Source organism: Pezoporus occidentalis, unplaced genomic scaffold, assembly GCF_034315485.1.
Source record: "Pezoporus occidentalis ecotype Australia unplaced genomic scaffold, CSIRO_AGI_Poc_V1 ctg7, whole genome shotgun sequence".
Taxonomy (NCBI): domain Eukaryota; kingdom Metazoa; phylum Chordata; class Aves; order Psittaciformes; family Psittacidae; genus Pezoporus; species Pezoporus occidentalis.
The window spans coordinates 6,924,500-6,949,159 of NW_026916052.1; the positions used below are offsets into that span (position 1 = coordinate 6,924,500).

A 24,660-nucleotide genomic window follows, 5' to 3' on the forward strand; every position below is an offset into this window, starting at 1 on the left:
TGCCTGTGTGGTAATTACCAAGAAATAGCTTCTCAGCAAGCACCGATGTCACAGTGCTATTAGGAGAAGCAGTAAGTGTATATCTCTGTTTTTTGTTTTTTTTTTTTCAAACAGAAATATTGGCCTCTTGTGAATTTGAGGCTCTAAAGAGGGAAAAGAGCAAAAGTCGCTGTGGAGATATCTAATAACGGTGCTGTGACTTTTATGTCTGTTGAAGGTGGGCCCCACAGATTGATTTCTGGAAGCTTTATCTTAAACACCGGTAGGCAATAATGCATTGCTTGCAGGACTGCTAACCTGTCAATAAGGATTTGCTATGATAACTTAATTCTTGTAATTCACAGTTTTTTCTGAAGTGTATATATATATAGCTGGAACTCTGTAAGAATCATCTTCAACAGTTTTTTCTAACTGAGAAAGCTGATCCAATAAATTTGGGCAGTTCAGTTAAACTTCAATTTAAAATACATAGCTTTCTAAGCAACTTTAAAGGTCATAATTATTCTTTTGAAAATATATAGAAATAAATACTCAAAATATATGGAGAACCACCATGCCAGAAAATATTGAGTCCGTATTACACCACCCCCCACCACCTTCTCGCTCTCTCTCAAAAGAAAAAAAAGGCTAGCAACAGACACAAAACCAAACCAAACCACCTTCTCCCCACCATCCCCCCCCCCAAAAAAAAAAAAGTAGCAAAAATTAGACTGTTAGAACCTCTTAAAAACAAGTAACCCACTTGCATTAGCGTAATGCTTGCCACTGCGTTGAAAGTAACACTTTCGCCTGTTGCCACATGTGGTGCTTTTATTTTAAAGGTATAAAATGCGTGTCAGATGTTGAGATAATTTTGAATATATTTAACTGGTGTCTTGGAACATACCCCTTGAGGGCTTGTTTCTCACTTTGTTTTCGGAAAGGATGCTGTGATTGGGGGAGTCTCAGAATAGAGAGCACGGGTTGGTTACCTAGGAGATGGCATATTGTAGCAAAAATATCTCTTGGGGGAAAAAAAAAGCTTATTCTTGCATGAAGTTGTGTTCTGTATTCATTTTTTACATATTGATCATGCTTGTAGAGAAGGTTAGATTGTTCTCAGCAACAATTAGGTTGGATATGCTGCCTGTCTGGGCTTGCACTGAGGAGTTTCAGGGTACCTGACAGGAATCTGGACTTAGAGCCTAGTTCAGGTCCCTAGCTATACCAGACTGACAGCTATTTCTACAGGTAGAAATCTACTTAATAAATTCTGGGCGTAGGAGGTGTTCTACAATGGAGTAAGGTAGAAGTGTCCTGTCCATAGTCAACTGTCTGGTCAGAAGACTATTGGAAATCAGACCAGGAAATATTGCCACCTAGCAAGAAAATGTGTTTCTGGTAGTAGATACAAACCATGCCCTGCTTACTGTTCTTAGCAGGACCCCAACATCACATGTGCTGGTAAAATTCCTCACGTCTGAAAGCTAGGCAGTGCAGAGCATAGCTTATCTATAGCTGGTAAGTTTTGTCGGTACCCTAAACAGGGAGGCCAGCCACACACTGTGAAAAGCGCTTGAGTGTGCCTGCTCCTTAACAGTACTTATGAGAAATGGCTCCAGCCAAAACATATCGGGGACCTTTGCTAACACTACAACTGTATGGATTACTCTGCTCAGTCCCCCAGAAATGCTCTTGGATATTCTTTAACCATAAGCTGTTTGCTAGTGTGGATGTAGCCATATTCTCCCTGGACATAATTTTTTAACTTGGGAAAAAACAATTCTTTGGGGTTTGTGCTACTTGTTTTTACAACGCAGGCAGTGTAAATAGATAGTGGTTTGCTGGGAAAACCAAATTAATTCACTTCAGTGAAAATGGTCTATTAAGGCACCATCAGCATTGTGTTAAACCTGTGCAAATAGCCATCTGCACTAGATAATGTCTATTTATTAAATCATCTCAGACATAATGTCCACATTTTTCTGTTTGTAATAACAGAAAAATGCATTTTCAGATAGGATATTGTGCTGTCAATTACTGATAGATGTTGGCTGATTCTGTACTGCTATGCACATGAAATAAGTTTAAATGCCTTTTTTTTCTTTTTTTTACCTTATTTTCTGCATTTTTTTCAGATTTCTTATGGTAGAAAGTATAGGTAAGAGTGCAGTGCAAATGTTGGGGGGTTTTGGGGTTTGTTTTTTTTTTTTTTCCCCTAACAAGTATAGAGGAGACAATGGAATTCCCATTGAGACTTGTGTACATTCTTCTAGCTCATCTTACATGTATAGTATATCTAGCTCATCTGTATATACTGAATATATATATATACATATATATATAAAAAGAACATTAAATGCCAGAGAACAAATTTAGTTTATGGCTAAGATTTCAGTGAGTTTTGCAGTATGATATTATCGAAAAGGAAGAGGTTTTTGGTGTGGTGTTTTTGCAGGTTTTGTTTGTTTGTCACCTCAGCTCACTTCATTTACTGCAGCCATCTATAACTTTCAAGAACATCTAGAACCTGTAAGAACCTCCAAGGGAGAAAATGACACTTTTGCCATACCCTCCCTCTTCTCCTTTCATTGTTTCCAATGTAGCTGGGCAGTGTCTTGCCTGGTTGGTTTGTCCTCATTCATATTCTGATCTATGGCAGGCATAGAAAAAAATGACAGAACAAGCCATCCAGTTTTTCAGAGCTGAGACACAGTGATGAGGCAAAGAGCCATTCCTGCAGTATTGCAGCCTAATTCTGTCTGCCCAGCATCCTCGCATAAATACTGATGCTCCCCCTGAGGCAGCCTTAGTGCTAAATGAAAGGTGTCTTACTACTCCTTTCAGCTACATTACAGACTTGTAGATCATCTATATGGTTAATGGATAGATGTGAGGCTCTAAGACATTGATGATGTTAGCTGAAGGCTGGAAACCTAGAACCAAAACTAACTTTTTGTAAGATGGCTGTTGGGTTAAAAATACTTTTTTTATTATTATTCTTTTATTTATTTCTTTATTTTAAGCTTCAAACCTGACCAGTTCCTTTAGTATTAAGGCATGGACAAAATTTAAATGTTTCAGCTGTAATAAGACTAGATGGATGTGAATCTACTGTATGTATTGCAGAAACTCAGCAATATTTACAGACTAGACCATGGCAATGGTGGTGTCATGCAGAATACTCATGAAAAGTAGCATTCAATTAAAGAAATGATGTAGCTTACCTAAACATTTTGTGATTTGTTAATTCTGTGGGATTTTCTCTGAAGCTCAAAGTAAGATTCTATGGGAGACCTTACAACATTATGTCACCTGTGTGCAATGTTTAGAAATCAAGCATGGGAGTCCTGTTTCTTATGCATTTCAGATTTACCCTCTAGTCATTTTGAGTACTTGATCATGATCTTTACCCCAAGTGCTTGTTAGCATGCTTGGAAACGAAACAAGTCAGTCAAACCTGTAATTGCAAACAGCTTTTTGTGCCATAAGAAATACAGCCTGAGGATCTAATATCAGATAGTATTTGAGTTTCTTGTCTCCTTGAACCCTTCTTGTGGTTTACATTCACATAAAAATTCAAGTCTGATTGCCAGAGGAAATTAAGCTCAAAAGACTGATTCTCTACAGGAAGCACTTGGTAACAAATCTAGGCAGTTGGATTCTACTTTAAAAGAGGCTGACTGGAAAGTTTAAGTCCTAGAAATCAGCACTAATGTTCAGTATATGATTATTATAATACATCCTAAGTAGCTACTCTGAAACTGAGACTTCTTTGGCTCAAGTAATTCAAAGGAGTTTTCCAAAACAAACTGTTTCATAAATGTTAAAACCTGGTGAACAAATTCAACAGAACAATTTAGGCTGGGCTCTGGAGCGTCGGCTAGGTAATTTAATCTTCCTGACAACTGCAGTCTTGGTTCAGCTCAGAAGTTAGTGTTGATCAGAAATTGTACTTATAAAGGAAAAATGGATAAAATAAATTCAGAGCAGAGAGAGGGAAGGGTGGTGAACATCTGGGGCAAGGAAGGTTAACATCTTTCAGGTTATTTTATATGAAAGCATAGCCATTCTCACAGAAAAGTTGTTTGCTTATAATGATTTTACTGTATCTTTACAAACCACAGACATTATAGTACCTGTGATGTTAGTTACGCATTTCTGGTGACTGATTGGCTATTGTCTATTTGATTCCACTTTGATTGGCCTTTGATTCCACTACAAGGTAACATTCTAGGCAAAGAGTAATTTTCTGAGACATGATGCCCTACAGCCTTCATATTTCTTTGTCTATACAGTGGGAAAATGGGTGATAGATTCTGAGCTAGATCATGCTGGGGAGTCCTGTTCATTCTGTGTCATGAAAATATTGTTATTTGAAGGAATGACAGCAGAACTAGTGACAGGATTGTTTGAGCCACTGCTTGCAGAGAAGTGAAGCAAGTATGGTGTGTGGCTGCCTTTAGACAAGGAAAACAAATGAGAAATGCTGCTGTAAAGTCACTTTCACACGGAGTACTTTCCTTGGTGGTTGAGGTAGCACTGTGTGGGCAGCAGCTGCAAAGAGATTCCCAAGGCAGTTGTGCACTTTGTCTTTTCTAGTAGACAATGAAAGAATAACATGATAGGCACTGCGTTTTTCATTACTTTTCTTACTCACAAAAGTCCTACAAAACTATAGTTGCATGTTACCTCAGAGGCCAGACGTTGTAGCTTTTTACAGTTAATAGCCCATCATGGCAGTTATTTGAACTTACTTATATCCACCTCTTTTTTTTTTTTAATATTTGAATACAAATTATTAACTGAAATGTAATACTTGTTTTTTTTTTGTAGTGGAGACATTAGATACATAAGCTGTATGCATCATTGTACAAAAGCAGCCATGTTAGTATAAATCACTGAAAATCACATATAAGAATTTATGGCTCCTTCAGAAACTGATAGTAAATGCTTTTTAACCATTATTATAATCTTGGTTATGTCAAATTAGTCTGCTTATTAAAACTGAATTGTAGCTACAGCTGTCCTGTTACTAATTTTTGAATAATATTTCTGTTGTTCTTCCAGTAAATTCTGGAAAAAAACAAAACATTGAAATGTTGTCCTTTGCAAAAGGAATAAATATGCAAATTCTTTTTTTCCTTGCTTGTGTGTTGGTTGGTTGTGTTTTTTTGGGGGTTTTTTGGGTTTGATTTTTTCTATTTTTTTTTTTTTTGATTAGGTGTTTTTTGGGGGGTGTTTTTTGTTTTGTGGGGTTTTTTTGTTTGTTTTGGGTGGTTATTTGTCGGGTTTATGGCTGTTGTTTTTTAAGAACATGAATAAGTGTGAGGTCTGGACAGGGTGAGAATAGAGGTTTCACCAATTTTGTAGCCCTTGAAAATGTATTAAAATCATTTACCATGAGTGTTTAAATATTTTTATGTGCTTAAAACTTTAAGTGACTTGGTCAGGATGAAAAAATTGGGTTTTGTAAAGAATTTTGAACAGCATGTACATTTTCCATCCCATAATCCCACTAAACTCAAAATGCTTTCTATATCATAAGCTATCTGTTCAAATTTTTTCTATGCAACAAATTGGTTTTTATATCCTCAACTAAATGGTGAATATGTTTTGATTCTGAGAGAAAGAAGTAAAACTGTATAGTTCTAAAGTTTTTCTTCCATGAACTTTAAACAGCCTTGACTAAGAATAAAAAGGAGATACTCTAAAGATATGTTGATATTTCTTTCTCTGAAATACTGTGTGTATTTTAGTCACTTGGAGACATTTAGATTGCAATTGTTACTGTTGAACAGAAAAGAAAGTTTGGAAAAATGCAGGAGAGGAACATTTCTCCCCCAAAACTGGTTCTTGGAAATGTAATAATTTAAAATGTTAACTCCCTCCCTCCCTTGTTATTCACACAGGTCAGAGTTAATGTATTTACTGAGACCAAACATACTCTGAGAGCCTCAGTGAAGAGTTGGCAAAGCATAATCATCCTAAAGAGCTTTCCTCATGAGTAACAGATCTTTATTCTTTTTAGCCAGAGGCATTTTGAGAAGGGCAATGGGGTTTGGTCAGAAAGCAGATATTTAGAGAGATGCTCATATTTCTTCTGCATTTTTATGCTGCTTTTGTCTCTTGCCAGATTAAATATATGCTTCTTATAAACTGAAATGTAATCAGCACTACATTGTCATTCTTCACATCAAAAGGTGTTTCAACTTATTTTTGAGGTCAGCTTAATTATCAGTAGTATTTTAACAAGGCTTACTCTGATATTTGATCTGTCCCAGGGTATCTGTTTTTCTCCTTGCATCCCATAAAGGCACTTATTTCAAAGTTCACGCTTCTTATCACATCCATGAGCTGCCTATCTGCCCTTCTGCTGCATGTCCTACAGCAGAGATTCTGTGGATTTTAAAGTGTAAGGGTGGGGAAACTTGGGTAGAAATGTATATAAAATATACTGGTGTTGGTGACATCATTTTATTTTCATTCTTGCTGATTATTCTACTGCAATTCTGAGTATGTAGGTCTGAGATCAGGCGCTGAGTTTTCCACAGGATCTTCTCTTTCAAATAGAAAAACTACTTCAAGAATCCTTTTTTTTTTTTTTTCTATATGGAAAAAAAATGCTGACTGCATGTAGTGATTTTGCTTTTGAAAGATTCCTGTTAGCATTGGGAACAGTTGAAGTGACCAACATCTTAAAGGCTTGCATGCTTAGGGAAGTCAGCTGCGCTTTGGAAGAGTGTTTATGTATTGGTATCATGATCAAGCATGGAGTTTATGAATTGCAGGAAATCCAGAGAGATTTGATTTTGATGGGGACCTAAAGTAGAAAAGAAATATTTTTGAATGGAGATCATCTTAATAGAAAGGAGTGACAATGACAGGAGCAGAGCCTAAGGTTAGTTTTGCAGGTACAAATGTTACAATAACAGCTCCGAATCAGCTTTAAATGTAAAAAGAAACAGAAGACTGCTCTCTGACGTTTAGGTAGAAGTAGGGATGCTTTTGTTGTATTTATGTGGTTTTGGGACTCCAAACCCAATTATATTACAAGTATTTTAATTACGGTTAAAAATTTCTTCCTTTGATCTTAACAGCTGTTTAGGTTTTGGAGTACTAGGTTAGTAGAAACAAACCATGCAGGGTAGCATTCACTAAGTAATTAGTCCTAGGTGATGCTCTCAATGTTCAAATACCTGATCTGAGGTTCTTGGTAGTGCCTGCTGAGCTGCATAAGGGAACTGGGAATTTGGTAGTGCACGCCACTATTTTGAGGAAGACGTTTTCCAGTAGCTAGAGCTAGTCAAAATATCCTTGGCTCACAGAAGTGGAGCTGTCTTATGACTAAAACACATTCCTGAGTCTATCACAAAATTATTTAAGACTTGATTGCTGTAATGTCAAAGAATTAATTTTTTGGCTGTACAGCCTTCCTCATATTAGTTAGCCAGTTTAATTCAAATGCTTTTTATACACTTACACAGCTTTTATAATGCTTTTTTCTTATTTCACTTTAAAAGCAGTGCCTGTTATGCATGTGAGATAATTCCTACTGTGGAGATAGTCCTATTCCTGAAAAGCCACTGTCTGCAATTCTCCTGGGAACTTTAAGGTGTCTCTGCTCAGAGTTAAACCTAATCTTTTCCAGAACATTCCTGAAGAAATACTTGATTTCAAAAGTGTTCTGAAGTGGATTTCTTTCAACCTGTCCTCTAACTCACTGAATATTAGATTTTTTCAGCTGGATAGTAAAATGAAGCATCACCTGAGCAGTGTGCCACAATGGTGTTGATGTTTTCTCTCATTCAGGGGAATAATTATGGTGATACAGATGAAAGGAGATTTAAGAGTGCTGATAATTTGAAAAATGAAAACTACACCTTTAATGGCTCTAGGATATTTATAAATGGCTTTGCCTATCAATCCTAAATAAATACGAGTGTCTCATTTGGAGAAAAAATGCTGTAGGGTCCCCATCTTGTTAAGAAATGGTAATGAGAAATTCCAAGCCTGAGTTACATAGGGTCTTTTACATGAGTGAATGAGAAGCTGGGGTAGGAACCTGTAGCTTCATGTGTATATGTTGTGCATCAGCAGAGTTGCAGGCTGTCTTGGTACTTGTTAGCAAAGAGCATTGTTTTTTCTGACAGTGCAGTAAACTGGACTGGGGAACATGTATCAAAAGGGTAAAGTTTCTTCTGGGCCTTACTCTGTTTCAGACCAAGACTCTTCAATTTATGTATGACTGGTCTTTTTCTAATGTTGGTTCCTTATCTATATAGAAGTTCACTTGTCAGCAGGTAGGGGTATGCAAATTCATGTTTATTTGAAAAGGCAGACTGTAGAGAGAGATATTTTTGGTAAAATATCAGAGAAGGTTTGGGTTGGGTTTGTGGTGTTTTTTTTTTGGGGGGGGAGGGGATTCTTTTTGTGGGGGGTTTCTTTTTTTGTTTTTTTTTTTATATATGTATTTTTGAGCATTTTCTTCTTGAGTTTCATAAAAAGTAGCTAAGACTGGCCATATATTTTTGAACCTGTTCTTTCCCCTTGCACATTTTATGATGCTATATGACACAAAAGTGATAACAGGAGTGAAGAATATGACAAAGTATGGAAGACCAATGCCTGCTCCCTTCTCTGAACAGCAATCTGTCAGGTACACTGCCAAAAGGAAGACATTTGTAGTGTTTAATAGAATGTTCACAATTTCATGGGACCTATGCCTTTAGGCAAGAAAGTGATCTAAAGGTATTTACTGCAGTAGAAGGTGACCATAAAACTACTTGCTTTCCGAACTAAGAAAAGCAATAAATTTTGTCTTGGCTTTTGCAGTAATTTCTTGATATCCTTACTCATTGTGGTACAGAAATACTGAACTCAATCTCCCCACACATGCATTTATCAGAAATTTTTGTACCAAATGAGAGAACACAAGTGCAGAAAGGAGGAATAATGTGGTTTGTTCTGTTTTTAAATATTACAGAAGTGGTCAGATAGTGACATAAACTGCATGAGTTTTTGCCCGCCTGTCATGGTTTAAACCCAGTCAGGCAATTTGTTCACTCACTCCCCCCCACTTCTTGCCCTACCCCTGCTCCCGGAGGGACGGAAAGGAGAGTCAAAAAGAATGCAACTCCCATGGGTTGAGATAAGAGCAGTTTAGTAACTAAGGTATAACACAAATCACTGCTGCTACCACCAATAATAATAATGATAAAGGAAATAACAAGGGAAGAGAATACAACACCTCACCACCAGCCAACCGATAACTCACCCCCCCCCCCAAGCCCAACCAAGCACCGACCCATACCTCCTCCAACCCTGCAGACTCCCAGCCCTTCTGGGTAACTCCCAGTTGCATCCTGGGCATGAGGTGCTGTGGTATGGAATACCTCTTTGGTCAGTTTGGGTCAGGTGTCCTGTCTCTGCTTCCTCCCGGCTTCCCCTCCTCCCTGGTAGAGCAGGAGGCTCACAAAGTCCTTGGCCAAACCAAAACATCCTTGTTATCAGTTCTGTTCCCAGGCCAAAAGTCAAAACACTGCACTGCACCAGCTACCAAGAAAGAGAAAAATGACTGCTACTGCTGAACCCAGGACACCGTCCCTTTTATGTTTGGTATAATGACCCTGTAAAGGCCTTTTACTATAAAGTTAAAATTCTGGTATTGTCTCAAATAGCATAATAGAAGACAAGTATAGAGAGAAATGTTAATGTCAAGCTTAAGTGACAACTGCTTGTATGACTGACTGCGGTAAAATTGGAAGGTTAGCCTTAAATTGGCTGCCTCCAGGGTCTCTCTACCTGTTTGGAGATTAACCTTGGAACATAAATGACTTGGATTAAATGATCCAGCACATTTTCCTCCTTAGGCTATCATACACTGGGTGAAAGACTAAATAAAAGAATAGGTGTACTTACATGCCTGTTGACATGCAAGGCTGAAGAGTGAGAAGTGACAAAACTCTTCTCCCCCTTACATATTTTTCAGCAAATCTATTGCTGAAAGAAGTTGGATAACCCAACTTGTGCTGATGGGTTATATTTCTTTAAAACTTCATATGTATATGCCTTGCCATAAAAAAAGTTGTGTTTGCATTACAAGAAGTATGTTAAGTCTCTGGGAAATGTGGTAGATGTATCAAAAATACTTGTGGATTTTTCATTTACATAATGTGTAAAACCAGGCCACATAAATCTTTATTTGCAACTGGAAACTTAATTGAGTTCAGGACTTTCTTAGAAGCCTTTGAACATTCAGAATGTTTATTACTATGATTTAAATAAATAAAAAAGTGGAAAAGCAGCCCATGTTATTTCAGAACTGTCAGGCGCTCGGCATAAGGAGTTTTTCAGATTCCGGTCTCTCCCTGTATTTCTGAATTCCCATCACAGCACTGATGTCTCAGGCCTGCAGATGAAGAATGTTGTGTTGCTATTACAGAACTGCACATTTTGTGGGATGATCACCCTTGCAAACAGAAAGGGTATCATTTTATAAGTTAGTTAGTTTTACTGTACTGCTAGTCTCAACACATTTGTTAAAAATGACCTTTTTTTATTCTTTAATCTCAAAGATTTCTTCTGAGCAAATACCTGCCATAGTGTTCAGGGATTTTCTTTTCCCTATAATTTTAACAAACTCTCTGTTCTGTTTGCATTCAATATTAAAATTTGCTATTTCTTTAATTGCAGCTTATTCAAGCAGGGAGTTCAGTGAATAATTTTGGAGAAGACAATGTTTTTCTGTTGTTATAGTATTTTCAAATTAATATAAATAATAAAAATAGTATTTTCAAATTCTATAATGTCCCCCATTCAACAACACCAAAACACATTGTAAATATAATTAATAGGGGAATTTTCTTAAAGCAGTTTCCAGCCTGATAAACAGAAGTATAGAGAAGTAATTTTCCTAACACTACAGAAAAAATATTTTGGGATTGTAGCACAAGAATCTTGAATTTCCTCCTTTTTTTCCTCCTTCCCTTCTGAGTTTTGGGCAATATCCCGTATATCTTTGAGTGTGGAATAAGAAATGTATTTCTTTATTTCCCTTTCATCTTCATTAAACAGGCTTCATGATGAGAAACTTGAAGCCACTGTTAGGTATTATCAAAACCAATTAGAATCAATAAACAGGCGCTTTATAGCGAAAAGTCTAAAGCTGTTTGTAGTGTTTTATAACTCAGTTCCTCTATTATTCTCTTTGCTTTTGACCCAAAGGAAGTTTTATTATAGTGGATAACTAATTTTAAAGAAATATATTTTTCTTTTGTATGCTTCCTTGCTCATAGTTTCTCTGTTCTGAAATAGTGAGTTGTCAATATCCTTAGTTGTATGCAGAAGTAATACTGAAGCAAGGAGATATTTCCAAGACTTCTCCATTGAAATAAATGCTTCTTCCCATTTAGTTAAATCAAAAGTAAAATCACACTAAAAGGCAAAGAAAACCCGAGCTCCAAAACCCATTATTAAATAATATAAGGATTACTGGATATATTTTTAAAGGTTGAAAATAAAGTTACAGATTTTTGTAAAGTTTTCAGGTACTCTGGGTGAAGGTGTAGTTCCACTGACTCATTCTTGACTGCTGAAATGCTTCAAGTTGAGCTGATGTTTAAAGTGTCTGTAACTGGGTCTTGAACAAAAGAAAAACCATAGAAAGTCTAAAGTCTTGCATAAGGGTATGTTCAAGAGTGTTTTCTTGTTTGGGGCTAGTTCCTGATGTTAGGAAACCAGACAGAAAGACGCTTTAGTTATTTGCCTTTAAACTATACTCTGACCCCTTAGTTCTCTTAAACTGCTACCGCACATGCCTCAGACAGTGAGTCCTTAACTTATAGTGGAGTTTGAATATTTTGTGTCAAATGTATATTTTGGTGCTGAGAAGCAGGGTTGACTTAACCTAAGAGGAAAGTTGTATTAATACACTTCTTATATCCCAGTTACCAGTTTTCACCTTAGAGGTATTACTGCATAGTACTGTATGTGTCTTATGTGAAAATGCAGAATATCTCTAAATGGTCATCACTGAGAAGAAACAGTGGTTGACAGCTGTTTGGCAGATGAAGGACTTCCTACTGTGAAGCTCAAGGCGATGGACTCATTTTAATACCGTATTGTCATGAAATCTCAGTGCAAGTCTGTATAGAAGGGAAAGTAATTTTTGTATTAAAACTGATTTCTTTCAGCCACACTCATTCTCTTGCTTTCGTATACTACCAAGCACCAAAATATGTGTCCAGATAGTTTAGCTAGGAACTCAGAGTGGTGCTGGGAAACACTGCCAAGCAAATGGTTTTGTACAGCTTTTGGGTTGTTAATGCTGAGTTTTGAATGTGACTTTTGCACCCTGAAGAAGTTGACAGTAATGGTAATTTTTTCCCTTCTTCCTGTCCCACCTCTGTGAGTCACTTGGAAATGCTGCTGATTTTATTCACTGTCACTGTGTCTTTCTCCTTTGCTGCACTTTATTATTTCCCTTTGTCCTTCCTCTTCCTTCCCTCCCCCGTTTTGGTTGTCCTGAGAATCATCTGCAATCTTAATATCTTGATGCCATCAACACCTGTCAGAAATTTATGCCACTTTCTTGTCATTTCTTCTGATGCTTTTATACCCTTACCTTCCAATTCACGCTTCATTTATTCTGCGCTTAAAGTTTTTGTTTCAAACCTCCACAATTTGATACTGGAAAAAGAAGTCTTATAGGAATAAGGACTGCAGAGTTTAATCTGTGGCTCCTATTGCAAAGCACATGTCTTCAGACTGCCAGTATTTACATATGCATAAAGTGATTTGGACATTTAAAACAATCTCTTATAACAAAAGCTTATCAAAGCACAGCATGTTTGGTATGGCTTTCCCTGGGGTGCAGTGGAAAAGAGAACAAAACATGCAGTTGTATAGAAAGCATTATGCTAATGGAACAGTCTTAAGAGGCTATATAAAGAACTATGGACTCAAGCAACTTAATTCAAACACAGTATAATATGTAATTGCAATGTAATGTGAGTTCCCTTGAATATAAGGGTAAAAATTGTTTAGATTTCCAACATCACAAAAGCAAAGCCGGACATTACTAACTTACAGCTAAAATTCTGTGATTTACAGTTCAAAAAGTGGTAACATCTGTAACAAGGAAAGTGTGGCAATGTTTACATTTAGTGACAATGCTTAGTATTCTGGTCTTGACTAAATTTGCTTTCTATAAATCCAGAAAATCATAGAATGTGCCACACTGATACCAAATTAGTACACAAGTAGATCTTTGCTAAGGAAATCACTGAACAATATACTCACCTAGACTGGTACTTTTGCAAAGAATTCCTTGTAAGCCTTTCCTAATGATTGTCCTCCTTTTTCCGTTGGCAGTGGTAATTTGTCTGTTGTCTCATATGTCAGTTAGCTTAAGATAAAGAAAGGACATGAGCAGCAGGTATGTGATCTTCTCTTTATCTCTCCTTCAATATTTCAGGAGTTTTACTTTAAATGTGGAGCACACCCTACCAGTGACAGTGAAACATCTGTGTCTTTGAACCTCGTTACAACAAACAGTCGCTGTATCACATGTATAACATGCACAGATATTAGGTAAGTACAACAAAAATTGTCAGAGATGCACAGTCTTGGTGCTTCAGACTACTCATCAATTTCAAGGAGCTTTTTTCCTCTGCTGTTTTTCCTACTAAGCATTTGTTTTCCCTAGTATCATGGTGGAGTATGAGCCACGTTTTGAGGTGTGTCTTTTTTATTTTGCTGGCATGATTACAATTTATATTTCTGTACCTTAATTGAGTAGCATATGGAGATATAACTGCTTAAATTCCTACAACCGCAGGTGGTCAAGATAGTAGCGTGTGTAGACCTTTGATACTAATCCGTATTCAAGAGCCAATGAAAGAAAGCCTGAATCTAGAGGGGGACAAACTCTTCCTGCAGAAAGGAACTTTTGGGTGTTTGCTTTATAAATCAAAGTAAAGTGAATCTGTTCTCATCTTCTTGTTTGCTGCAGTTTTAAATACTGTAATCCATCTTATCGTATGGTCTGTGGGCACATACATTCAAGAACACTGTTACTTGCAAATGCGTGGATTAAAAACTAATTGCCCAAGAAAGACAGCTACCATTGCTGTGAAGAATTACCTGAAACACATTTATCTCCTGATTAGATGTTTTGGGGTGGAATTCAAAACTAATAACACCATGTTATATACTCTACTGCTATTGATTAGTCTGGATTTTGCATTAGAAGGAATTTAGGAAAATTTTACAGGATAGCGGGAAGCATGGTTGAATCTGGTAGCAGATATCTTTTGGGGGAAGAAAAGCTGGGTTCCTGGAAGTAAACTCCCTGTTAAAAATAATAGGTTGTTGTTCTGGTTCTATCACAGAGCTGGCATAATTATATTGTGTTGTGCTTGCATGCTACTGCATTGATAACAGCTGGTTGGTTGCTGACATTATTTGGCTCAAGAAAATGACTCTTAGAGATTAAAAGATAATTAGGCAGTGCAGAGAAGAGTACGTTGTCCATCGCTTCCCATATACACAGCATTTACAGCACTGACATACAGAGACTACCTTGCAAGCAGGACATGCTGAATTAGTTTAGATAGCTTGTCCCCAGTAAAGTATGCAGCATCATTAACCTCTCTGTAATTAAGGATAATATGAAGTTTCCGTTCTGAGCCCAGCTTTCACCTTTTCCCAAGAGTAAGAGGGAAGAATATCAGCCATAAATATACTTAGTTAGGCTTCATTTCTATAAAATTTGAAATGGTTATGTTGGTATTTTCCTGAATTGATATATTCAGTACAGGCCTATTCACTCATGTTCATGAAGTTGTAATTTTTCCTCCATTTTGTGGCAAAATCCTAAAGAGAAGAAAGAGATAAGACTCTTTTCTGGATTTGCTTAGCTGAACAGCTCCTGGAGCTAACTATTGGTTTTCAAAAATGTGTTAGTGAAGTTTAGTGATATTCTTGTTGACATGTCACAAAAGCATATCAATTCTCATTATTTTAAGGCATCAAATAACTTTGGGAGACCTAAGTTTCAGTAGATTTCTAGCTCAGCACACAATCTGGGAGATTGAGTTGTTCATAAATAGGTTTGTCTTCCATTATGGAGCATAGAGAAACTTTTTATATAATGAAAGTTTGGTTTTGTTTTCTGGATGGCTGACAGATTTCATTTGATCATAGAAGGATCTCAGAATCCTGTGACATAAGAGGAATAGATGGCAGGTATCATACAACTGCTCTGTAGGCTGTCTTTATCCCTTTCAGTCTCCATAAAGTCAGGAAAATATTCTGACTCAGTATGTCTTGTTGGCTGTGGAATTAATTGTTTGGCAGGCAGCAGTGAAATCAGTGATCCCAAGAGTGCAGGAGAGTAATCTAGCAACCTTCTTGAAGTTTTAAAGGTTGTAAATGGACTCGTGTTTATGTATTCAGAATTTGACTTCTTATACTTCCTAGAGCTATAGGTGTAGGTTTCTCTTGTTCCTCAGGTGATGCAGTGAAATGAAGATGAGGGTGATATCTCTTCTGCCTTATGGAATAGTTCATAAGATTTTGTGGGTGACCTCCATTCTTCTGGACACCTCCTAATCTCTTACTCATAAGCAGGTCTTTTGTACTACAGAACTGCACAAAATGAAGTAAGTAGGCAATATTATTTCAATTACTTCTCTCTTTCTTGGTTAACTAACATTAAACTCTTGTACCTTGATGTTGTCTTAGTGCAGGTAGCACCGTTCCTTGCATTAAAATGCATACCAAAGAAAATTGTAAAGTAGTTGTTGGTCCAAATTAAAGTTGCAAGCAATGCTTGAACTCAGAATTGATTCTTATAAAGTGTCTTCTAGAAAGAGATTATTTTGGCACTGTCTTCTGTGGTATATTTACAGAACTGGGTTCTAGGTACAGGTTAAAGGCCAAATTGGTACCTCAGCATTTTGCAGCAAGGATGCAGACTAAACTACTTAAAAGTGGCTAGTTCTCCTGTGCCTCCGAACAAATCATTGGGCAAAAGGAATGGTTTGCCTTACTGCAGTGCAGAGCCCTGGTATGCATATGTCCTGCTAAATGAAAGAGGTACAGTGGCTGATCCTGATTCCAAGCCAAATGGCAATGACTGACAGATATCCTACACAGTGCTGTGATAGGTGGCCTTGGCTGTTCATCACAGCCAGCTTAGGATAATATTAAAGCTGAAAACATAAAGGCTCATTGCAGAAACTAGGTCTGCAATGAGAGTACACTTCTTAGCCTAGTGGTAAGATGGTATGCAAAAGGATTATTCATGTAATAATATTCCATGTGCAGGGGTTGGGAAGCATCAAAACAGGTCAACAAAAACTGTGAGTACAATGAAGGGGTAAAATTGCTGAACTAAAAACTGAGCTTTGTGGGATAAAGAATATCTATGTCCAAGACCTGTGTCCACTGGCTTCTCAAGTACTTTAAGTATTTCTAGACAGCAGGAAAATTCATCTGTTCCTGACAACTTACTGTGTTTTTCTTAAGCTCTCCTCTCTATTAAAAAAAGAATAAAATTCTAAAAACACTTTCTCTAGGCCATGTTACAGGAAGTAAAATAGAAGAAAATTTTCTGTCTTACCATGTCAAAATATTGATACACATTTCCATCTTCCTAGAATTGGAAATGAGAGTTTCATTTGGCTAGTGGTGAGAAGTGCGTGTGTTCAAGGGTAACTAAATTTTTGAGAGTGTATCCAGGCATTAAATGTTGATTATCTTTCAGAGGCTTCATATTTTTTTAAAGCCACAAGCCTATTATACAGTTTTGTGTAATATTAAACATTTGTAGGTGATAGCAAGAACAGAGGTACTGAGACGACCATATTATCTTTTGGTTTTATTTTATATGCAAATCTTGTGAGTTTCTAAACTTCACCTTTATGTTTAGATGAGTTAAATTATTTTCCAATTAAAGCTGTGAAAGAAATTAGTTTAATTTCAATCTCTGTTTTTCTGGGTTTTCTTTCTGTTGCAAGGATGGTCAAAGATGAGAAAATTTTGCAAAGAGCTAGAGATCAAACAATGAAATAATTTATCAGTGCTGCACAAAGGTCATTGTAGGTTCTTGGGCTATTTATGAAACCTGCTGTATTTTGAATTTTCAGTTCTTTGGCTTAGTGGTTTTTGGAATATTTATATATAACTTGCATAAGTTGCACAAATACCCATAACCTTTTTACTTTAGTTAAAAATTTAAGTGACTATGTGTAGTTGTGCTGGTGATTACTTTCTAATACTTCTATGCAGTTGAAAAGTAGCATCCAGGACACTCTGAAGTTCGTAGCATTTTCTGAAACCTACTGTTGTCATTCTCTAGCATTCAGGTGCAAAAGCGGAAGAACTGTATTGGGTATATTAACTATTATTATGTATTACCTTCACTACAGTAAAATGAAAAACAGAAACCTCACAATGTCTTCAAAATAAGTTTTTTGTTTTGCCAACAAAATTTGTATCAGAAAAGATGACAACCAGGTACTGTTTATGTATTTCTTAAATATTGTTTGCAGCAAGATATACAATTTCTCTAGTTGTTTCTGTCCATTTATCATGGACAGTTAGTCCACCACAAGCAGAGCAATTAAGCTCCAAGATTCTTGGCATGGCTTTTGTATGGTTTTAGCAAGGTTTGCAGAGCTCATAAAATCGAATTAAAGCAGTAGTGTACTCCGTGGTATATAGAAAAAATACAAAGTGGAGGCAATGTTTACATCTATTGCCAATTTTTATTCTCAAATTTACATTAGGCATGCTTTCTGTTTGCATAGTAGTTTATATTTGCTATGAATATTTTCATGCAGCTCAGACCAACTGCAGAGCCAAATACCCTTACAGGCTTATGCGAAATCCATAGGCAGTATTCCATGTAGTGCAATGCCTTCCAATGTATTCTGCTTATCTACAGCAGAGTTAGTGTGACTTGGCAGCCTTTATGCATTTTTTTCTTTTCTGTAGCATTCAAGGTGATGGGTTGCTCTTTTATGCCTTTGAAGAAGCGCTTAATAGGTTGAGCAAATGGCTGAAAGTTGAAACAAACACTAAAACTGTGCAATCCTCAAGGGGAGATCTGCTTTTGTCAACTGTTTCCAGTAGAAATAACATCAAAAGGGGTTAGGAGTACCCCAGGGTACTGATAAATCAGTCTCAGGAATAATAGCAGTGTTAAGCAGTGTAAAAATAAAACGTGCAGAACAGAAGTGCCTCACGTCATCTTTCATAAACTAGGTAGGCTACAATTCCTACAGGCACCATTATTTTTAGCTTCCAAGAGAATACAGATAAATGTAAAAGATAAATGGAGCTTGCTGTCACTGAACAGATAGAAAGAATTCTCCAGAAGTAGTAGTATTTGCTGGTTTGTTATTAGAATTATTTATCAAATAAATCCTTCATAATCTTGGAAAAAATTTGTTTAGCCAGTGGAATTTTGTAATACATTTTTCTGCTATTTGATCTTCCTAACACTAGGGCTGGAACTGAGAGCTTCATTTTGCTAGTGATGAGAATTAGAAGTGCGCACGCTTCATGTTCAAGGGTAACTGCGATGCAAGGTCTTTGTCTTAATTCTTTTCAGCCAAATGAATCCAGACTGTGATCACATTAGATTGCATAGGCAGAAGAGTATTGGAGAAGGTCAGTACTTGGAGGGAAAATCTCAAAGTGAATGTGCTGTAGGAAGTCCTGTTAGAAATTCAGTAGGCAGTTCTCTTTCAGTCAATAAAGGATTAATGACTATGCATGTCATTAGGGATAGCTATGCATTAATCTGGTTCTGGTGGGACTACTTTGAGCTTCCCAAGCTTCTCCCTAGGTCTTAATTGGCTTAATTGGTTTTGTTTTTTTTTTTTTTGGGGGGGGGGGGGGGGGGGGGGTGGTGGTGTTTGTTTTTTCTTTTTTTCTTGTGCCATCCCCCTATTGCTCCTGCTTACTCATGTCCATTACTATAGAGTGTAGAGTCAAGACTGCAACTCATGAGTTTTATTTTTGGGGAGTAGTATTTCCAAATTGGTAGGGGATAGAATCATTTGCTTTGCAATAAATCTATATGAGAATGATTTTCAGTTTTGGACTTTTCCTGTGAGTTTTACCTGACAAAAGAAGACTCCAGCTCATTACAGGATTTAGGATTTTTGTAATGTAGTAACTTGTGTTTTGATGTTTATGACTATTGTTGATATAGAAGGTGTGACAAGTTCCTTATTGACCTCTATATGCTGTTCCATATTGCTCATTAATATTGTACACTGATTTGAAGTAAAATGTAAGAACTATAAATATTTTCAAAGTGAAGAAGCTGTCCTATAAATTGATTCAGGTCATTTTTGCTGTTATTTGAAGAAGAGTTTTACCAGGAACTTCCTGTTCCCTTCGAGATCAAAATGCAGACAGTGTCCATTAAAAGACTACCCCTGTGCTGTTTTTTCAGAAGAGTAAATAGCACCTTATTCTCTACTTCTAATTGCTATTTCTCTTTGCTTCTGAGATATAGCATCCTAAAATTACTCTTCGGACTGTTATAATCCAGGCAATTTATTAAATCTTTATTTAGCTCATCTTTTTTAAAGAACATTTTCCCTTGCTGTGGCCTGTGTTGATAATGTGGTCTCTGCTCCAAATCTCTGGCTGTTACGTTCTATTGTCTTTATATACCTTGAGTAGTTCAAAGAGGAGAGTGGGAAAAGATTATGTTAAGAATTAAATCTACTTTGTCTAAGTACTATGACCATCAGGGACAATGCATACTGCTTTCTCTCCTAATGTTCCTGAAATTAATGGGATTTCTTAAGAATCACTTGTTTAAAGTAAATTAATCAAATCTCAAACTAAGAACTGTTACTAATGGGTTTAGAGCTTTTTTTCTTTTCCCCACTAAGGTAAGTCTATAGAGTACTGATTGTTACAGCTGTAATAACTGGGTTGTCATACAAGCAAGAACATGCAAAGAAAAGATTTTGTTGGCACTTTTGTTGATATTTTGAAAGGTGAATAAAATCTAATAATGCCCAAAATAGACCTTCATTCTTTAGTGGTGCATATGGTAGGTTTTAAACTCGAATGCTTGTACCATGGGCTTCTGGAACATATGCCTTATGCATAAACCCAGTGGCCTTAACCTTTACATTTAATTTAACCACTAGTATGGCAGTTACAGAACAACACTGTAATTCTTACTGGTTTACCTCTGAGCCTATTAAGATCTGCATTGCAACGGCATCTCAGTAAGAAAACGCACAGCTTCTACCTGTTTGTGAAGAAAAGAATAGATTAGTGAAGCTATTGTTCAATACGCTTCAATACAGTACATGTCCTTTGACAGGGGACAAAGGAGGAGGATTTTATACAACCTCATTCATCAACTTTGCTAAATATAAAGCATGATCTTTGCTCTCCACCTAGGAGACCAAAACCTGCCTACTTTTCCCTTCTTTTTGGTGTAGAAATTCTTCTTAGAATCATAGAATGATAGAAAATTTAGGGTTGGAAAAGACCTTAAGCTCATCTAGTGCCCAACTCTCCTGCCATGGGCAGGGACACTTCACACTAAACCATGCCACCAAAGGCTATGTCCAACCTGGCCTTGATCACTGCCAGGGATGGAGCATTCACAGCTTCCCTGGGCAACAAATTCCAGTGTCTCACCATCCTTAACAGTAAAGAACTTCTTCTTTAGATCCAATCTAAACTTCCCCTGTTTAAGTTTTAACCCATTGCCCCTTGTCCTATCACTACAGTCCCTAATGAGACCCTCCCCACCATCCCTATAGGCCCCCTTCAGATACTGGAAGGCTGCTATGAGGTCTCCATGCAGCCTTCTCTTCTCCAGGCTCAACAGCCCCAACTTTCTCAGCCTATCTTCATACAGGAGGTGCTCCAGTCCCCTGATCATCCTCGTGGCCCTCCTCTGGACTTATTCCAACATTTCCATGTCCTTTTCATGTTGAGGACACCAGAACTGCACACAATACTCCAAGTGAGGTCTCACAAGAGCAGAGTAGAGGGGCAGGATCACCTCCTTCGACCTGCTGGTCACGCTCCTTTTGATGCAGCCCAGGATACGGTTGGCTTTCTGGGCTGCGAGTGCACACTGCTGGCTCATGTTCATTTTCTCATCAAACAACACCCCCAAGTCCTTCTCCGCAGGGCTGCCCTGAATCTCTTCTCTGCCCAACCTGTAGCTGTGCCTGGGACTGCTCCGACCCAGGTGTAGGACCTTGCACTTGGCATGGTTAAACTTCATGAGGTTGGCATCAGCCCACCTCACAAGCATGTCAAGGTCCCTCTGGGACATTTGCTTCACATTTTAGTGTACAGTTGACAGGAAGGTTAACTGGAAGGGAGAATCTTGACTACCTGCTGATTTGAATATAAATCTGTATGACTTGTAGTATGCTTGCATGCTTTTGAAACAACTACTGCTAAGAATTTTTAAGGTAGTCAAGCGAATTTTGTTTCTAATGTAAATCTTCATTTACTTCAGTAATGTGCATCTCCAGTTTCATATGGGGTGCAATACGTATAATCAATTTTATTTTTCATTTGAAGTTTCATTCGAAGCCTACCGATTGCAGAGTGTTATCAGTAGCACTATCTTAGATGTTGTGTCTTCTCTGCCATTCTTAGCTATGGCATGATTAATACAGTGAGCTGCTTTTACAGATTTCTTTGATTATATATTTTAATGCATGTTGCAAGACACACAAACTTAACAGTTTAAATATTTTTGGGTTAATTAATAGTTCTAAAACTGAAATGTTTCAGCTGACCAAGTACACAATGTGCAAAATTTGATAGACCTTACTTTGTAATATTCTGTGGAAGCCTTAGAGTATGTCTGCTTGCGTATGAGCAATCAATGAAGAATGTTAGCTAGTGAATATATATATGTATTTTGTGCAAGTGCTGTAAGTTTGAGTATTAAAGTTTAGAATTCATTTGCAATGTCTAAGAAAAGCAGAGTAGCAGATGTTTGTGAAATGCTGTTCAAAGAGAGATTTTTGAAACTTGCAAGCCAACAGTAGGTCTTTTCTTCATAGGTATTTTCAGGTATCGGTGACTTTTGTTTCTTACTTTTTAAAATTAATTACTTTACACAGAGGACAAAATTATCAACTCTGGTTAGTTTTGCTCCAGGCAAGGTTAGTAATAGCTGAACATTATCACATTTCTGCTAGAAATATAATGACCTATGAGAAATATTATTGGAGGTCACAATCCAGTTGTCTTTGGAGATATATTAACATTTCAAAGCCTTACCATCACAGGTGAAGCTAATTAGCAAGCCTAATAATTTCAAGAGAGACCTGAGGTCTGCAGGAGCAAGAGGCAGAAATAGCAGATACATGTTGCTTTCAGATCTCATCTGAGGCATTATGGGAAGGTTCTGGGGAGGAACTTCAGCTGTTCCTGTCTGCTGAGCAGCTGGCCCTTTGGCTAACCTTGTACTTCAGTAATCTGAGAGCTGTCAGACTATCACTTTTTGCTATTTCTAACTTTCTTTTGTAATATTTTAAAAATGGGTAACAATATATTTAATTTAAATGTGACAGCTGAAGAAAATTTTATAATATCAGATATAGCAGTGAGAACTCTGCCCTTTTAAAAAAAGACACTGCTTTAATGTTTTTAATGAATCGATATTTAGTAACCAGTGTTCAATGTGTCATTAATGAATCATTGATGGAAGATGGGAGACAAATGTTCTTCAGTAACAAAGTATAGAGGAATAATGTGTCTATTGTGTGAAAGTTCAAGTATAGTTCAGATAAAGCTTTGGTTTTGTGTATATATGCACAAAAATGTGTATGTGCACATGGATTGATAGCATGTATCAAAAAAATAAACGTCTTTTAAACTTATGTATATATGAATTTATTTCTTTAAGAAGCTGATTTTATGAAGAATGTTGCTCTGTTTGCCATTTTACGTTTGTGTTTTTTCTACTGTATTGAGGCAGATTTGAACTCTAAGACATCCCCGAGAGTCCACGGTATCAAAAAAAAGAGTGTACCTACTGTCTCTCCAGCTTTTCCAGCTATGACCTCTTTTCAGCCACTTTCCAGCTACCTGGGGCAGAACTACTCTGTTCTGATTAACTGAATATTAGCAGAAGTAGTAAAGGCAGAAAATTGCATTCATTTTCTGCTTAACTGAAAGAAATTATCAAAGGTAGGAAGATCTCATAGCAGGGAGTGTCTGTTGACTCACTGCTGATATTTTACACTTACACATATGTTTGTACATATAGGTATATATGACTGTGGTACTTCTAAGTGTTTTTGAAACAGTGCTAGGAGTATATGAAAGAATCACATTTGAATGTTTTTTCTTTTGTGAAATGATTTAATGTAACGTGCATTTCTAACTTCAGGAGACATATAGTGCATCTTCTCAGTTTCATTTCCCCAATTTGTTTTATCCAACACTTCTTGTTTTGTCCTTTATTGTCAGTGTCCTAGAGAGAGAGAATATATATAGAACAAATTATTTTAGTTGCTACTAATGAGTATCTATTTAATTGAGTTAGTTTTGAGAAATTTAATTTTTAATGCATTATCATCAATTCTTCAGGAAGGAAGTGCATTCCACAAAGAAAAAAGTGGAGAAGATATAGACAACTCAGTGAACTGAAAAAGATGCAGAGAGCGTAGTCTGTCACTGAAGCAGAAGTCAAATAAAAATAAGTAAATTCCTACACACTGCTATAAAGAGCGCTGAAAAATTATAAACACTAAATTGATTAAAGCCTAATTTTTATAGGATAACTTAAATTGTTTAAAGTGAAAGAAACAGAGCTACTAAATCTAACAAAGTCATAAAGAGTTGGTGATTAGCATTTGCGTTGATAATTGAATAATCCCTTTAGGCTGCTATGTCTTCAATAAAATGTGCAAGAATAAATGTGATTTAGCTTTAGATATACAGAAAACATATTCTGTATATTTAGCTTTATAAAACTCTGTTTTTTTAAAAAACAAAAAAGGAACCTGAACATTGGCTTTCCAGTACGGTTTGTTTTTCTAGGTCATTTTTGAGTCATAAAAATCATTGACATCTGCTATAGAAGTAGTGTCAAACTCTTATTATTGTAATTTAACAACGGTTGGGAAGAATAAGAAGTATTTGTGGAAGATGTGTTTGGTATTTACAGCATAGAGAAACAAGAGTGCAAATATTAGAGATAGAATGAAGCAGCAAGGCAGAAAAAACCTAAATATGCACATGGAAAAATTTGCAGAAACTTTGCAAAACTTGAGAACAGCTGTATGAGGAAAAGTACCAGTATGTAATTTCTGAAATCAAACACGACAGACTACTCGTAAGACAGAGAACCTATCGTAATACGTCTAAATATGTCATATATTTTATAGTATTTAATATTAAATGTAGCTTGACACTTCACAGAGTCACTTAATGATCTAATATGGAACAGTAACTGTTGTCGTAGGTAATAAATAACAATTCAATTCCTCAGTGTAATAGCTCACCAGGGATCATTATCAGATTTTAGAAAGGCCTAATTCAAACCAACATTTTAGGAGAATGTATGAAATTTGATAGGACTTGTATACATATGGCTTAAAATAGACATCTGGGGCAAGGTACTAATCCCAGTTCTAGAATCTAGAATATTTT

The 24,660-nt window shown here is 36.7% G+C and overlaps 1 protein-coding gene across 4 annotated transcripts in view; it reads left to right on the forward strand.

Annotated features, from left to right (window-relative positions):
• Window positions 1-24,660, forward strand: part of PRKN (parkin RBR E3 ubiquitin protein ligase) — a 725,154-nt gene that overhangs the window by 350,237 nt on the left and 350,257 nt on the right. For all 4 annotated transcript variants that reach the window (XM_062641870.1, XM_062641872.1, XM_062641873.1 and 1 more), the window contains exon 6: window positions 13,457-13,572. In XM_062641870.1, the coding sequence (XP_062497854.1) occupies window positions 13,457-13,572 (116 nt within the window). The remainder of the gene's footprint in view (window positions 1-13,456; window positions 13,573-24,660) is intronic.